The 17,832-nt window shown below is 34.3% G+C and overlaps 1 protein-coding gene across 27 annotated transcripts in view; it reads left to right on the top strand.

Annotated features, from left to right (window-relative positions):
* VPS13B (vacuolar protein sorting 13 homolog B) overlaps window positions 1–17,832 on the top strand; it is a 784,482-nt gene that overhangs the window by 427,724 nt on the left and 338,926 nt on the right. For 11 of the 27 annotated variants that reach the window (XM_060393910.1, XM_060393907.1, XM_060393903.1 and 8 more), the window contains exons 28-30: window positions 730–796; window positions 4,615–5,023; window positions 10,135–10,246. In XM_060393910.1, the coding sequence (XP_060249893.1) occupies window positions 730–796; window positions 4,615–5,023; window positions 10,135–10,246 (588 nt within the window). Of the gene's footprint in view, window positions 1–729; window positions 797–1,362; window positions 4,017–4,614; window positions 5,024–10,134; window positions 10,247–17,832 lie in introns of those variants that run through there. The other 16 variants (XM_042254441.2, XM_060393900.1, XM_042254442.2 and 13 more) reach the window with 4 other exon arrangements.

The following is a 17,832-nucleotide window of genomic DNA, read 5'->3' as shown; positions in this document are numbered from 1 at the left end:
ATGATAATTGTTTCTGTTGGAGTAACAGTGAATCAGTGATAGATTTTTGATAATGGGGTGGTTCAGTTCCTTTTGAATGGTATATCTCCATATCAAAATGATCCTAGCAAATACATGTGAATTTTATTTTATTGCTGAAATAATTTCTTGATTATGTGAATATTACAATTTATGTTATAGATTATCAATGATTTTGCTGTTAATTTTATGTAAGTTTTAAATACTTAGTTTATTCATTTTAATCAAAATGTTTATTAAGTGTGTATTATATCCCAAGCACTATACTAAGCACTAGGGATATAGTGTTCAGCAAAAATAGACATAAAACATACCCTTATGGACCTTAGAGTCACATGTGCTCATGCTTAGTTGCTCAGTCATGTCCAACTCTGCGACACCATGATCTGTAGTCTGCCAGGCTCCTCTGTCCATGGGATTCTCCAGGCAAGAATACTGGAGTCTAAGCCACAAGGGGAGCCCAGAGTCACATGAATGAGATAGAAAAATAATGTTGGTAAATATATAATTTACCATTAAGACAGGTGCTCTCTGCAGAACTACCAGGGTGTGGTGCTAATGTGAATTGTTCTATTGATTGCTTTGTCAGTTTCACGTTTTAGTTCAGTGTAGTACTGTTTATATCATAATGACTTGAAATAGTTATATATGCTCAATTTCTTAACTCAGAAAAATTGAAGAGAACAGATAAGGTGAACTTATGTTTTCCAGGCCAGGGGAAGGTTGGCAGTCAGGACATTTTGAAGGAGTATTTCTACAGTGCAAAGAAAAACCTGTGGTGAGACTCATTTAGTAATTATGACTTTTTAAAAACATATTATAAACTGTTTATCTTTGTTCTTTCATGCAGTAGGACTAATGGTTATAAGAATTAGAGCTCAGCAAATTCTTTTTGACCTATTCTTACAAAATTACATTACAAAGTAAAACTATTCCTTTAAGTTGCTTATGTTTTGTAACCATTTTCCTGTTATAGCAATTAAGTAAATTTTTAATAAGGTCAAGGTAGGATTGCTTTTATTAATATACTTTGTCATTAATGTATTAGTATGTTGATTTTCTAGAAGTTTTTCCTAAGTTTTTCCATAAGTGAGTTCATGTTGGATTGTCCTTTATTATAAATTAAAAGTAGTCATTTACACTAAAAGCAACAATTTTTTGTTTACTTCCATTAACAATGCTTTTGCAGAAGATGGTGCAGACAGAGGCCATACCTAGCAGTGGCTCAAACCTAAACCTTTGCAAACTTGAGCAAAATTAAAACTGTCCAGATTTTTTTTTTTGCTTATGGCTTTTATTGCTTTTTGTCTTTTCACCTTCTTTGCTCCTGTCCATCACCTCAAGCCTTGGGGAAGAGTGTTGGTCTCTGGGGCAATGTGGAGGTGTCTTCCTTTCCTGTACTGACAAGCTGAACAGACGCACCTTGTTGGTTCGACCCATCAGCAAGCAGGACCCTTTCAGTAATTGCTCTGGCTTCTTTCCTTCTGTAAGAAATCATTTTTAAATTATGCTACAGAACTCCCATTAACAGGAACCCAGAGAAGGAATGGAACTATCCATAGAGTCAACTCTTGATTTTTATCTTCCTCTGTGTCTTTTGCTCTGTAAATGAACTATTATGTATTCTTAAATCATAAACTGTTTTCACTATAATCCAGTTTGTTTCTGGGTTACTTGAATATGCTTTTTGTCGTTCTGGTTTACTGAATATAAACTAATTTTATCATCATCATTGGAAAATCAAAGTGGGATGTTATGTATGCTTGTTAAATTGTACATATACTGACTGATCAAGAGTTGACCATACTGCTTTCGTCATTCCTTTTATGATTCTTCCTTGCACTGCTTTTTCCCCTGTTATTATGCCGTTTCCTTCTCAGAACTAACTCCAAGTGCCTTATTTATTTGGTGCCTCTTAAATCTGGACAAGGTTGTACATCTGTCAATTACTAGATGAAAGAGGAAGACTAGTCTGTACACCAGTGGGTTTTAGAAGTTTAGAACTTTTTTCCCCCTGGTAGTACAAAATATCTGAATATATTATTAAGCTAGTTCTTTTAAATGGTATTTTTAAGTCAATAAAAATACATGTAAATTTTAAATATTAAGAGTAGATTTTCACAATGGTAATAGAAATCCTCTTAAGAAACTGTTAAATAAGTGCAAATGTTATTAAATATTTTCTCAGCATCTGAAAACTAGTATTCATTTCCCCTTTTTTGTAACTTAAAAGGTATTAAGACATATATGTTTAAAAATAAAGTGTAAAAATTAGCCAAATATTTTAAATAATTGTGTTCTTAGATGTAGTGTTTAACACTATAATTGCATAGCAAATACTAGTTTCTGATTTGATTTTTGAATTTTTTCTAGTCTAGTCTGGATAAAAATTGCCCCTAAATGTGGCCTTTGTATTAATGGACATTCTGTTTAGATTTATTTTCTTCTCTTTAATGTTCATTAGCATCTATGAGAAGCTTTCTTAACAATTTTAACATGTATTCATGAAAGCAAACCAAAATTATTGTTAATGTGTTTTAGAATTTTATCAATTTTTCTAAATTTTGAATTTTCTTAACATTTCAATAATTATCATTGGTCTGACTTTCATTTTAAGTAGTATAAAATATTATTATTACTGTGTGAAAAGTAATACTTATCTCAATCTAGCTAGTATTTATCCATTCTTTTAAGTTTTTTCCCTCATCTTACTAGCGCAGTTAGGAATGCAGCACTTCAGCACACTTGCCCTCATGGGTATTTACCTTTTAAGAATACCTACAGTCAACATGTTTAAAGGTATCTTTACCAAATCAAAACATTTATACTGTCAAACACTTTTTATACCGTTTCCAGGATTCAAATGTTGCCATTCGTTAAGCTTTGGGGTGATTTATGTAGATTCGGGGTTGGTTCTACCCCTCCACACCCTCATCCCAGTTGAGACCTAGAGACAGTGTTGCTGTGGCCTCTCCTGTTGCGGCCAGCCGCAGCACCATTGTCCATCTACGCTTGCCTGCAGTTCAGCATCATAGTGATGAGATTGCAATCTCTTTTTCTTGTTTTACTGTATTTCCTTTTGTTTTGAGTGTAGAAATCCAAAAGAGAGGGAAATAAGATAAAATGCAGTGAGAAAGTTGGACAAAGTAAAAAATGTTCTGAGGGCAGGACAATTATATGAAGTTATTATATTGCATATCTATTTAATGCTTACTTTACAAGCTCTTTTTAATGGTCAAAAAATTGATTTTGAGATACTTTTGCAAAGGTAAATTTTATCTTGTCTTTCTTCACTATAAAATCCAAATTTAAAACAAAATTAACAGAGCACTGAGTTTCATACTATTTTCTTCTCGTGTGATAGGCAGCAAAATGAGAGGCAGAAAATAGAAGAGGTTTACTGATGATAGAATAACGTAGGCTCTGACATATTGTTGCTTTGCTCCTTCTCACTTTTTTCTTGTTTATGTGAATGTATTTCCTTCTTTTTCATTCTTCCTCAGTTCACTTCCTCTCTTAACATCATTCTTTAAACTCCAGTAACTAAAAATCTTTATCAAGCCTTGGGAAGAGGGGTTGTATTTTGAGTAATTATATTTTGATTAATTTGCTAAATAGAATTTTATGTACACTAATTGGTTCAGGAAAACTTTTCTCAAAACTATCCTTTTTATATATTGAGAAATTCAAATTACATGTTTTACTTTACCCTTAAAAGTATGCTCTTATACTATAATTTTAGTGTTCGATTTGAATATAAGTTTATTGGACAAGTTTTGTCACAAGTACTGAAGTTGTTATGATATAGTTTTCAGTCTCAATCAGATGTTTATGTGTCTTAATATGGTATAAACCCAGGGAATATGAGTTGAAAGAGAGTTGTTAGGTAGATTTTATAAACAATATGATAGTTCTGGAAAATAGACAAGTTCTAAAAGAGAGCTATTTTTGTCTTGTGATACCATTTTCTCTTTATATGCATTAAATGGTTAATTCAGTTATCAGTGTGATATCAGTGATGCTTGTCTTATGGGCTCTTCATATATATTAGTGAGATTACAGAAGAAAAACTTTGTTTTTATAAATGTGAAGTCAATCAACTTTTCACATTGTTGATCACAAATGAAAATACATAACATGGTTATTTAAATTTTTCTTTCATAAGCAAACTCTGTCTGACCCAAATTATGACAGCATGTTGCTACTCTTAATGAAAAATTATCAAGAATGGAAAGATAAATCTATATATGAACTGTCCCAAATTCTGAATGTTGTAGAAAATGTAGAAATTATAGAAAGAGATACAAAGAGGTTGATTACCTCTCTCAGGACCTAGAACTACAACTCAGGACTCCTAAACTGAGTTTAGTCATTCTGAGTCTTAGAGGCTTTTGCCCTGTCTATAGAATTGATCAGTAATGTGCTCGTTAAGAAGTGTGTTTTTATTTTTTTATTTATATTAAACATTGATCAATCATGGGGAAAAAATATGGACATAACAAAAGATTATAGTACTGACCTAGATTGTTTTCTGCTTTCAAATTTTTTTTTCTTTTTGAATAAAATATGTATTGTGATTTCCTCTTTCTGGAACAGACAACTGCAAAGCTTCTAGATGGCTCTCATCAGCAGCATGGATTTCTGTCTTTGACATACACAAAAGCTGTAACAAAAAATGTTCGCCACAAGTTAACATCAAGAAATGAGCGAAGAAGTTTTCATAAGTTATCTGAAGGTTTAACAGATGGTTCCCCTCATTTTCTTCATGAAATACTTCTTTCAGCACAAGCCTTTGATATTGTCCTTTGTTTTCCTTTACTTAATGCCATTGCAAGTATATTTCAAGCAAAACTATCAAGAACCCAAAAAGAGAAAAGAAAATCTCCTGGTCAGCCCATGAGGACCCATACACTGACTTCACGCAATTTACCTTTGATTTATATCAACACAAGCGTAATCAGAATTTTTGTTCCGAAAACAGAAGAAATGCAGCCAAGTATTGAAGGTATTCTCTTCAGAATTTATTTTTTCCAGTCTTATTTTAAATAACTTTTAAATACTGTGTGTGTTTCTGACTCTGCTGATTGATTACTAGAGTAAGAAATAGGAGATGTTTTTCTTTAGGTCTTTTGCTAATAAAGCTTATACTTTCTGTCACTTGTTTTGTTGACCTCCAATATTCTGTTCTATATACCTAAGATAACTAAAAATTGCTTTAAAAAATTAGCCAACACTCCACATACTGCATTAATGGAATAAATTATATTGGCAATCTTGTGTAGCCATTCCCACTTTCTATCTCCAAAATGTTTCATCACCCCAAGCAGTAACTCTGTACCTTACAGACTGAAGAATAACTCCCCCTTGCTTACTTTCTGTCTCTCTGAATTTGCCTGTTGTAGGTATTCCACATGAGTTGAATCAGAATATTTGTCCTTTTTTGTCTGGCGTATTTCGCTTAGCATAATGTTCTCAGGGTTCATTCACGTTGTATACCATGCATCATGATTTCATTTATTTGTATGGCAGAATAGTATCTATTGTATGGATATACCCCTCTTTTTTAATCCATTCTTCCATCAGACACTTGGATTGTTTCCACTGATATTGTGAGTAATGCTGCTATATACTTGTCTGTTCAAGCTCATTTTTGATTCTTTTGAGTATGTACCTCGGGGTTAAATTGCTGGCTTATATGGCAGTTCTTTATTGAGAATTCCATGGTCTTGATTAACCACCAGTCTGCTTTGAAGCTCTTTTGATGAGGGCAGGATTTGTGGCAGTTTCTGAGTGATAGTGTTGAGTCAACAGGAAGCGTGGAGGGTGTTGCCTCTTAGTAAAGGTGGTGGGTGTGCTGAGCACCTTCACAGTAGACAGAGGTCAGGAGCTTCATTGGTTGACCCTTGCCTCATTTTTCTGTCATACTCAATGGTGGTGTATCGAAACAGGTTCTGTGCTTCATTGATTTGTATAGATGTCCAAAGGGATACTCATCTGGCTATTTGAGAAAAGGGAGGGAAAGGAAAAGCTTTATCTCTTTTGTGCGTATATTTGTTTTGTTTGTTGGCTTATTGTTTTATGAACATTTAAATTTTGTGATGAATACTGTGTATCACACAGTTTTGTTGATACTGCTTTAAATTTCCCATTTCCTTGCTGTAAGTAGGAAAATCTTCAATTGTTTGTAATTACAGAAGGTTTCTAGATTCTTCCTAGTTTATTTTTCAAGCTCCTTTGTTCTTTTTTGGTGCTGCTTGTGGTGGAATTTTTAAGGTATAATTTCAGAATTCTGATCCTGAGGTACCTGCTAAGCAATTAACCTTGAATAAGAGCATATGAGGTGGAAGTTAGGGAAGGGGCCTTGTTGTTACAGCCATCTTTGGAAAATACTGTCTGCCACATTTCTCTGTGGACTTTTGGTTAATTTTGATCCTTTGCTTATATGAGCACTCTGTGTAATAAACACCTTTTGCTGGTGTTTTTCATGACTTGGGTGAGTATATATAGAATAAATTTCTAGCAAAAGGTTTGCTAGATCAAAGGGTATCTACCTTAAAAATATTAAGGGATGTCAAAATGCCCTCCTGTAAATTGCCTGACCAGTTTATACTGTTTCCTTGCTGTCTTTGTAATAGAGATCTGTCATGCTTTTTGGTCTTTTGTCAGTCTCATTAATGAAAAGTATGCTTTTTTCCCTAAAGAGTTGCTCATCCATTCTTCATCATTTATTAAGAAGTCTGTGTGTGAAGCCTGTTGTTTGACCTGCAATGTATTGCACACGTCTTTTTTTTTTGCTATTTGACTCTGTGTGTGTGTGTGTGTGTGTGTGTGTCTGTGTACACCTGTATTTATATCAGCATGTATATCTTTGCTTATACCTGTTCTCATGTCTGTATCTGAGATACTATGAATTGCCAAAACATGTGCCTATCCACAAAATATGTATGAATATAAATGTTTGTCAAAAATTCCATTGTCTTGACATATTATGTTAAATTTTGGGGACACTTTATCTTTCTTCATTACTGCTGTAATTCAGATGAGCATAATATTTTTATTCAGATTAATTAAACTGAATGTAAATTATGTCTTATTGAGTGTGATAGCATACTGAAATGTTGCTATTTCATACTTCTTAGCAGAAACTATAAAACTATTTCCAAGAAGTTTGTGTCTGTCTGTCGGAGATGATTGGCAAACTGGATGTGACTGTATTTCCCATTAATGTACATAATCACTGGGTTACATAGTATTGAACCTTCATTGTATCTTCAGCTGAAAATATATCAATAACTAATAGTACCTTTTGTTGATAGCTTTATGTGAGGTTGTCATTATAGTTGTAGCTTTATAGAAGTTTATCATTGCAATGACAAGTTCAAATACCTTTGAGGCTTTAAATGTTTTATTATATAGAGTTTATACTGAGAATCTTAAAGGAAAATTGAAGTCTCTAAAATGTTTTTATTTCATATTGAATTTTTTAAAAACTTAGTTATGAACAGCAGTCTGATATTGTCTGACAATTTCATGAAGATTCTGCTCTTTTAAGCTTTTGGTTACTTAATCAAGCTCATAATTTCAGATTTGTTCTTAGCCTTTTCATTTTCAATACATACTCTCTTGCCTCCAGAAAAGATAAAGTCTTTCAGACATATGTTTCATTTTACATGAAATGTACAAGTTTCTAATAGTTCATCTGTAAAATTCAATTAATAATAAAAATATATTTAACTTTCTAATATTTAAAGAAGTTATATTAAAGTCTGGTTTTCGACTTGAATATTGCTTGCTTTATGTGCGATTATTATCAAGATTCTGAATCTACAGGTGTTTGACTTCCAGCTTAAGCTATTTATTTCATAACAGAGGGCTGTTTTTTGGATCTGGTATGAGTCTTCTAGAGTGAGTAGTTCCTCATGAGGCTCAATTTTTAAAAATACAGTTACAGCAAAGAAGGAAGGCATTCATTTTCATGTTGAAAATGCTTCTAGAGGGAATATTTCCTCATTTGGTCCAACTATTAAATGCAGGTGAAATAAACCAAAAAAGGAAAGCTTGTTTTGTTTTTTTTTCCCCCTAGCTATCAAATTACTAAAGACATGACTCAAGGCGCTTTCTTATATAAATACCTATTTTTACTAGTTTTTCTTGTTTCTCCGGATACATTTTGATAAGCTGAATACTTTCTATAATAAAATTGATTATTTTAAGTTAGTTCGTGAATGATATACATTAAATGGTTTTTATTATATAACTTTGTAGTCAGTTTAATCTAGTGAGAATACTTTTGGCTCTAACAGAAACAGAATTCTGTTCTTGGATCTGGCTTTGTATGTAACACTAAGGACGTCATTTTTCTTCCATGTGTACCTCATTTACTGCAGTGTTTCTGTTACATTTTAGACTTTCCTATGGTGGGTAGTATCTGTAGCCTGGAAGAACAGTTAGCAAGTACACTAATCGCACTTTTGTGGTATGGTCTATTCTCCAGGCTTACTATTTATTGATTTAATTGATGCCTTCTGCTTAATCAGAGGTTTTACCCACATGAAACTATTTGATAAGCCTGACATAAAATGCAGGATCTGTGAAATGTAAACAGTTTTCGTAGTATAAGGACCTATAATCAAGCCAGACCTCTAGTCATTTGAAAATAGTGTAACTTCATGAGAAGTTGTGTTTAATTTGATCTTTTTTGCTGTGGACATTCAAAAATATCATCTGTGTTGCAGCATCCACATGCTGATGTTTATTATGATAGCTCATCTCTTTCTTCCCCCTTTGCTGTCTTACCCCTTCCCCTGCCATTTTGCCTCTCCCTTATGTACATCTTATTCTGGTTCCTTCTTTTCCTCACCGAATATCTTTCTTCTTATTTTTTCTGATTTTCCTAATTCTGACTTTCTTTTTTAGACTAATCTAAGTCAGACCATACCAAGTGTTTTGTCAAAGCAGCTGGAAATAATCTCTTAGCTTTTGCATTCTTTGGGCACCACAGTTTGGGAAATATGGATTGTATGCCTTTGTAGGCATGTTCTGTTCAGGATATTCCTGAGGTCTTGCAGCCAGTCCTTTTCTGTTCCATTTGTGGCAGATGATAGTTCTTTGAAAGACATTATGAATTTTACTATATGTTTTCTTCAAAACCCGGAAAAGTTAACAATTGTTAACAATTTTTAAGCAGTTTTGAACGGCTACTGCAGTAGACTCATCTGTGGTGAAAGAGGGAATAAATTTAATGTAAATTAATGAGGGCATCCAAAAAAGTTCTTTATTCCAAATTATTTTTTAAAAAGACATTGAATTAGCCAATGGCTTATGGAATTGTTTAGCTTTGTAACATGAGAACATGTGATAAATTTTTTTTAATTCAGTTTAAAGAATCAGAATTAATACACCCTTTTACCTTTTCTTGTTTTCTGAGAATACTTACCTTAGTTTTAGGTTCCATTACGAAATAGGACTTTTACACAGGTGTGAAATTACTATTTCTCAAGCAGTTCCACGGTAGAAATTATTAACATAAAAAAATACCTAGAATAGCAAGTTGAAATATCCTTATATATTAATCAGTTACTTGGTTTTTTCTTTCTTTACTGTTGCAGCCATTCAGCTGACATGTTACACCTTAAAGTGCTCTTGTGTGTTTGTATGTATATGTGTGTTGTATTAGTACAATTATGTAAATTCAAACAACTTGGAGAATTTGTTACTGACTTTCTGATATCCTTTAATGTATTTGTAAACAACAGTACAGTGTTGAAAACTCAGGGTTGAAAATCACTTGGGAGAAAAATGTAGTAGTATCACATCATGAAATTAGATAAATATACTACTCAGTATTACTTATATATAATTAATATTGCATGTTTTTGTGTTGGGTGAATTTTTTTATTGCCATTTTTAATTGTCTGTGCAGAGAACTACTTATTGGGATATAAAAGAAACAATGGACAGAGCATTAAATATTTCTATTTTAAGCAAATTTTTTCTTGTCCTCATTTATGGTCTTATCTTAATGTGTGTCTATCCCATTCTTCAAAAATTTCTCCCTATACATGAGGTTGCACACAGATCTGCTGTTTCCTCATGAATCTATTTTTTTCGTTACAGTTAATCGGACAGCAAAGGAAGATACCATGGTTCTGAAGATTGGCTCTGTTGCTATGGCTCCCCAGGCTGACAATCCCCTTGGCAGATCCGTCCTCAGGAAAGATATTTACCAGTAAGTTTATTTTTTTATGTCCAATTTTGCAACATTTTCATACTGCAAAGAAATAACACTGATCAATAAAACTTGTGTAGTGTGGCCTGCAGAAATACTTTTCATTCAGGATCTTTTGATATTTAAAACCAGGTTTTTCTGATTTTCTTCAGTTGTGGGTTTTTAAATTCATTCAGACAAATCAAGTATTTCTGTGAAGTGTTGATGAATAACAGAATGTAAGTACCAAGTCACTGTAAAACTGAAGAAGCGCAGTTTGGAAAATTTTAGCAGACTTTAAATTTGACCAAATCTCTAATCACATGAGAAAATGAGGTCCTTTCTAGAACTACCACATCTTAGTGTAGTCATATTGTGTCACACTGAAGCATTTTCTTAATTTAACTATAAGCCATTATTTGAAATTTAGGACTGTGCATGTCATATGGATCAAAGCTGTAAAGAAAAGCAAACTTCTAAGGAGAAATTTCACAGTAAACACTTTCTGTGAAAATGCCATGCTCTGGATTTTGTCACTGAGTATTTGCAAACCACACCAAGCATATACGGACAACTAAACTGGTGAACACATGTAATCAACATGATAAAAATAATATATCATTCGTACTGAAGTTGGCACAGCTGCCAGACACAAAAGTACAGTTGCAAATAATACCAAGTGAGAAAAGTCACAGAAATACAGATGAACAAGTGTCTTATTTTTCCTGCTGGTCTGTTTTTCAGATGTTATATTCTTTTACTCTTACAAGAAATACATTTCTACTGTTCTCCAATAAATGTTACTGCTAGGAAAGATTGTGATTTTTATAATGCATTTACCACCTAGAGGATGACAGCTATTTTATCTTTAAGTGGACCTACGGATTTTGTTTTCTCAATTTTTTCTGTTATTAGAGTTGATTTGTTGTTGTTGCTGTTTGCCTTTGAATTCTATATCTTGGTTACTTTCTTATGTTACTTTTTTTTCTGGTAGCTTATAGTAGGCTTTAAGTAGGAATCATCTAATATGGTTTCCTTATTTATAGACTAGGACACTGAGGAGCCAAAAGAATCATTGTCCCTAGTCAAGTAATGACAGAGCCAATATCACCACTCATGCTTTGACTTCCTCAGTATCTAGAGAAAGGATTACAGTAGAATCCTTTGTGGGTGAAAGCAATTTAATTTTCTAACATTTGGAAATTCTATCAGGTATATTTATCTTTTCTTTTCCACTTCAGAAGTAAGTGGTCCTCAAAGAGTTTTTTGCTTTACTTTTGGTGAAAGAAATATGTTTCTTATTAAAAGACCCTGTCACCATCAATAAAGTGAGTCACTAAAGGTATTAACTTCCTCTCCTCCTCTACCCTTTCTCCTTTCTGGCTCTCCAGCCGTCATTTATGAAGATGTGACTCCCCTCTTCATGATTCGTTGCTTCCTCCCCTTTGTCCTTCTTGAATGTTCTTTTCCCTTCAGTCTCTCTCCTTACTCACTTCTTGATTTTTTTTTTTTTTTGAGACCTAACTTTTCATTCCCTTTCTGTATTTTCTTCATTCTTTACCTTTCTTCCCTTTTCACATTTTTTCTTTCTTTACTTTCTGCCTTCTTTCACTATATCTCACTTCCTTCCCTGTTTCACTGTGTTAATAGTCTGACTTATTTTATAGGATACAGAATTACAATGCCAAAAAGTGAATTAAGTCTGAAAATGTATATTATCTCTTTAGATCTTCAGTGCCTCACATCCTGCCTCACAGAAAATATGTAAAAATATGTACACAGAAAGTACATAATGGCTGTTATATGTTTCTAGAGTAAATGCCCTTACTTTCTTTTTCTAATTGACAAAAGCCAAGGCACATAGAATTTTATGTATTTTTCCAAAAGCATATGCTTCAGTGGCAGAGCATTTCAGAATCTATCTTAGAATCCTCTTCAGTTATTTTAAATTCATACTTCTATCATTCAGTCCCTCCCTTGATGATGTGATTTAGCGATTTCATTCTCCTGCTCCCTTCCCATGTGTTTTTACTTCCTCTTTCTTTTAATCTGCCTTTTGTGTTTCTTCTTTCTGTCTTGTTTTTTCTAACTTCCTTAATGTGATAAATGGCTTCTGTAAAAAACCCCACAGCTATTATAGCTCATAATCAAAAACTGGGTGCTCTCCCCTTAATATCAGGAGCAAGACATCACTTCTGTGTAGCATTGAATTAGAGGTTGAAGCCAGGGAAGTTAGGTAGGAAAATGAAATAAAAAGCATCCAGATGGTAAGAAAGAAAAAAAACTATATCTTTTTGCCGATGACATGATCTTATATATGGAAAATCCTAAGGCAGCCTCTGGAAAACTTTTGGGCAAATAAACTAGTTTAAGAAAGTTGCAAGATTAAAAAAAAAAAAAAATCAGTGTATAGTTAACCCTTGAGCAATAGGTTCAAAATATGTGGATTTTTTTTCTAATAGTAAATACATTATCACACAGCTCATGGTTGGTTGAATCTGAGATACAGAACCATGGATGTGAAGGGCTGACTAATGGACTTGGATGTCTCTGGATTTTGGTATTCCCAGCGGGTCTTAAAATCAGTCCTGCACAAGTACCAAGGAACGACTGTGTAAATATCAGTTCACAATAGCAATAAGCAAAGAACTATCCAAAAGTGAAAGTAAGAAAACAATTCCATTCATAAATATCATCAAAAAGAATTAAATCCTTACAAATAAATTTACCAGAAGAATCAGAAAACTTATACTCTGAAAACTATAGGACATTGTTGAAAGAAACTAAAGAAAATCTAAATACACAGAATTATAGCCCAAGTACATTGATCAAAACACTTAATACTGTTAGATGTCAATCCTTCTTAAACTGATCTGCAGATTCAGTATGATCCACATCAGAATTCCAGCTAGCTTCTTTGTAGAAATTGGCAAAGTTTCTACAACCTATAAGGAAATTATTCACATGGAATTTCAAGGGACTCCAAATAGCCAAAACAGTCTTCGAAAAGAACAAAGTGCTTTGTTCTTTGTTCTCACTGCTAAATTTCAAAACTTATGACAAAACAACAGTAATCAAGCTAGTGGAGTACTGGTATGAAAGTAGGATATCTAGACCAATGAACAGAATTGAGAGTCCAGAAATAAACCATCCACCACATTTACCGTCAGTTGGTTTTTGATAAAGGAGCCAAGACAACTCAGTGGTAAAGAATACTTTTTTCAACAAATGGTACTTAGATATCTGAATATTGACATGAAGTTATATCCTTACCTGACACTGTGTATAAAAATTAAGCCAAAAGGACCAGAAATGTAAAATTAAGCGCTAAAATTCTGAAACTTACAGGGGGAAGGATAAGAGTAAGTCTTTGTGACCTTTGATTAGATAATGGTTTCTTTAAAATGACATCAAAAGCATAAGGGAAAAAAGAAAAAAAGATAAAATGAGCTCTACCAAAATTATAAATTTCTGTGGTGCAGAGGACTCTGTCAAGAATGTGATAATTCACAGAATGGGAGAAAATATTTAAAAATCACGAGACTTGTGTTCAGAATATATAAAGAACTCTTAGAGCTCAATAATTAAAAACTATTTTCCCACTGTTTTTTAAAATCCTTTTTTCAGTGTGACTGCCAGCATTTTTTAATTTAGATTGGTGTCTCCGATTGTGGTTTGCATTATATTTCTGTTGAACAGTGCAACACTGTAGGAGGCCCATAAGAAATACAGGACATGTCACCTTTGAGACATTTCAAATGGAAGATGAATTGAGTTTAGTTGGAGTTGCAAACCAACCCCAAAAACTGGACAGAAATGATCCACTCCTTATCCACGCTACCTTATGGGAAAAGATGTGCCTTCTCTCAGCAAAAATAACGTTGACTTCTGTTTCCATAGTCTTTATACATGGTATCTGATATGTATTAAAAAAGAAAAAAGATACTAAAAAAGCAGGAAGATTTGACCCATTATTAGGAGAAAATTTGACTAGTAGAAAAAGACCCACAAATGACTGAGATTTGGAGTAAGTAGACAGAAGTTTGAAATAATTGTTATTAATACTATAAAGAAACATGTTGAAAAGGTGGAAGATTTCATAGAAATGAGCTCTATTTAAAGTAAATCCAAAACTGAATAATACAGTATCTGAAATTAAAGACTCCTTAGATAGCCATAATACCAGATGGACAAAGTAAAATAAAGGATTAGTAGACTTGGAGATAGTTTCAGACAAATTATCCAAACTGAAGGAGAGAGAGAGAGAGGAGGGACAACATAGAAAAGAAGACAAGAACATAAAAGAGAACAAAAGGAAAACCATGTGGAGTAGTCAGATGGTCTAACATATGTGTAAAGAGAGTACAAGAAGTAAAAGAAAGTAGAAGAAAGATTGAATGGAATAAAAGAAATAATTAAAGAGATAGACCTCATGACTCCTCCAAATTTGTCAAGAATCATTAACTAGCAGGCCCAAGAAGGCTATCCTCAATCCAAGCAAAAATAAATGCAAAGAAAACTACACTTAGAAGCATGTTCAAATGACTGAAAATCAAAGAGACAAGATAGAGAGACCCCTTCCTGATGGACTGAGACAGGGTACTGAGCAAGAAGAGAGAGAATGCAACAATGTCTTTCTCTCCCAACAGATTTCAAGGCCTAACACAGATTGCAGGAGAGATGAGATGCCTTTGTCTTTTGTGAAGTTTGAGAAAATCTTAAATTCAGCCAGTAAAATATATATACGTAGATAAAAAGACATGTTACCTTTGAAGGAAACAGTAATACTGAAATAAAGGAAGGTCTTAAATTTGAAGATGAGAAAACTAGTGGCCATGGTGTCAGTCTTCAATAACTTGGCCTATTTGTGTCATTCCTTCTGAAGCTAAGAATAGACCTAGAATGATTAAATTAGTTGATATAATAATGACACTAACTGCAGCTCAGTGTTATTAAGATCTTTCAAATTATGTGTCTAATAATGAATGGGACTTCCCTGGTGACACAGACAGTATAGAATCTGCCTGCAGTGCAGGAGACCCGGGGACTGTTTGTTCACAAGCCATTAGCAACCCACTCCAGTACTCTTGCCTGGAAAATCCCATGAAGAGGGGAGCCTGATAGGCTACAGTCCACCGGGTCACAAAGAGTCGGACGTGACTGAGGGACTCAATTTTCATTTTCACTTTTCATTATCTAATAAATGTTTTATTAGGAGCCTGCTGCACATCAGGCACTATTCTGGGTATTGAGTATAAATCAGTGTGGAAGACAAAGAAAAATCCCTGCTACTAAATTTAATGAAGGAGAGAGACAGTTAGTTGTTTGGTTGCTAAGTCATGTGTGACTATTGCACCACCAGGGAAGCCCAGAGAGACAGTTAAAAATAAATAAATATTCAGGTATATTAACTATAAGAAGCACTTACTGAGGCAGTCTAACAAGGAAGAAGATAGGAAGGAGGAAACTGGAGCTGGACAGCATGGCCCTGGTCAGAGGCCACTCCCTAAGAAAGCGCGGGGCCCTGAAAACGGAGCGCACGGGAGAAGCCAGTGGCAGCTGTAGCAGTGTGTGCCTGGGGACATGCTAGGCTGGGAGCCTCCTAGGCCACTGTGGTGGCTTTGGCCATTATGTTGAGTGAGATGTAGTTGTGGGGGGAAATAGTTCACACATGCACAGTTTTAAAATACTTACTTTTATTGTTTTCCAAGTATCAACCTATTAAAAGAAATGAAGAGCTCACCAGCAGGGAATAAAGATATACAAAAGAGGTGAAATCTGTATTCAAAAACAGAGTCAAGTTCAAAAAGCAAATGGGAGTTTGATATTTATCTCTAAAGAAGTTATGTTAAGGATTATTTCTGTTATTTGACTCAAATATATGTGTGATACGGAGTTCTTTTGATTATTAAAGTTGATTTTTTTCATCACATGAGAACCTTCAGAGGGTTTGAGCAAAGAAGTAGTGTGATTCAGTTTCTATTTAGGCACATAATTCAGGTCAACATATGAAGATTAGACTGTAGCCAGGGAAGGGCAAGTTTCTGTGACTGTTGCAGTAATCTTGGCAGGACATTATGGTGGTTTGGCCCATGGTTGTGGCTGTGGAGGTGGTACAAAGTGGTCAGATTTTGGAAATATTTTAGAGGTAGAGCCAAAAGCATTTGCAAATGGATTACACATGGGGTTGGAGACAGGAGATAAGGCTAATTCAGTTGTATGGCGTAAGCAACTATGAAGGATAAAATTAGCCAAGGGAAGGAAAACTGAGGGAGGATTTACTTTGGGAGGCTGGGCAGGTGGAGATCAAGAATTTATTTTTGAAAATGTTAACTGTCTCAGGGTGTTCTAAGCTACCCATTGCTGATCAACTACATGAAAGGTTGAGAGGGGGTTGTGATTTATGTTGAGTTAAATTTAAATGTGCATATAGATTACCTGGAGATCTTGTTAAAACACAGGTTTTGACTTCAGAGATATTGAATGAGGCCTGAAATTCGACATTTATATCAAGAGTGATTGGGGAAGACACTGATACCGCCTCATGCTAATGTGCTGCTTTAAGGACCACACCTTGTGGCCCAACAATTTCCAAAAAGTTTTTTAAAAAGAGGATTTTTTAAAAATACAGATTTAAGAAATGTTAATCATTTTACTGCTAAAAATTCAAACAACCACAAAAGCTGAGTATCCTCCACTCCCATGCTTTCCTACCCATTCCCTAACAATCACTCAGTGGACTCTTTTAAATTTCATAATTTATATAAACTTTCAGTTGATAGTGTAAAATAAAACTTCTATTAAGTTACTACCACCCTATATGAATTCATACTTTATTCTTTTTCTTAAAAGCATCTGATCCACTAGAAAACAGCAGAGCATACATGTTATTTCTTCAGTGTTCAAGCCAAGCTGTGTATAGTCTTGAGCTCCTTTCTTTACTGTCTGTGCTCTTTACCTGCTTCCTCCTGGCCTGCTTGCAGCTGCTTGTTCCTGGACAAGCCAGTCTCCCAGTCCTTTCAACTCAACCTGAGATTTTCTTTATTTTTTAATTTATTTATTTTTAATTGAAGGATAATTGCTCCACAGCATTGTATTCGTTTCTGCCATACATCAACATGAATCAGCCATAGGTATACATATGTCCCCTCCCTCTTGAACCTCTCCCACCTGCCACCCTGTCTCACCGCTCTAGATTCTTAAGAGCCCCGGTTTGAGTTCCCTGAGTCAAATTCCCATTGGCTATCTGTTATCATATGGAGTGTGTATGTTTCCACTTTACCCTCTCCTTTGCCCCCACCCCCGTTTCCACAGGTCTGTTGTCTATGTCTGCACCTCCATTGCTGCCCTTCTAATAGGTTTATCAGCACCAGTGAGATTTTCTTATTCTGTGTAATGTTCAACCATTTCCTTGACTTAACACAGAAGTTCTGAATCACAGACAATCTGGCCTGACATTAAGATTTTTCCTTTATCTTGCCCAGCCTCTTTCCCCGAGACGTAATTCAAGTTCTTGTCTCAGGCTAAAAGAGAAACAGAGAAACAATTAAGGATGAGATTATAAAGGCAGACTTTTAAAAAATTTACCTATGCTGGCAGTGTTCCTT

The sequence above is a fragment of the Ovis aries genome, chromosome 9 (genome assembly GCF_016772045.2).
Source record: "Ovis aries strain OAR_USU_Benz2616 breed Rambouillet chromosome 9, ARS-UI_Ramb_v3.0, whole genome shotgun sequence".
NCBI classification, from domain to species: Eukaryota; Metazoa; Chordata; class Mammalia; order Artiodactyla; family Bovidae; genus Ovis; species Ovis aries.
This window is presented reverse-complemented; position numbering and strand designations above follow the sequence as displayed.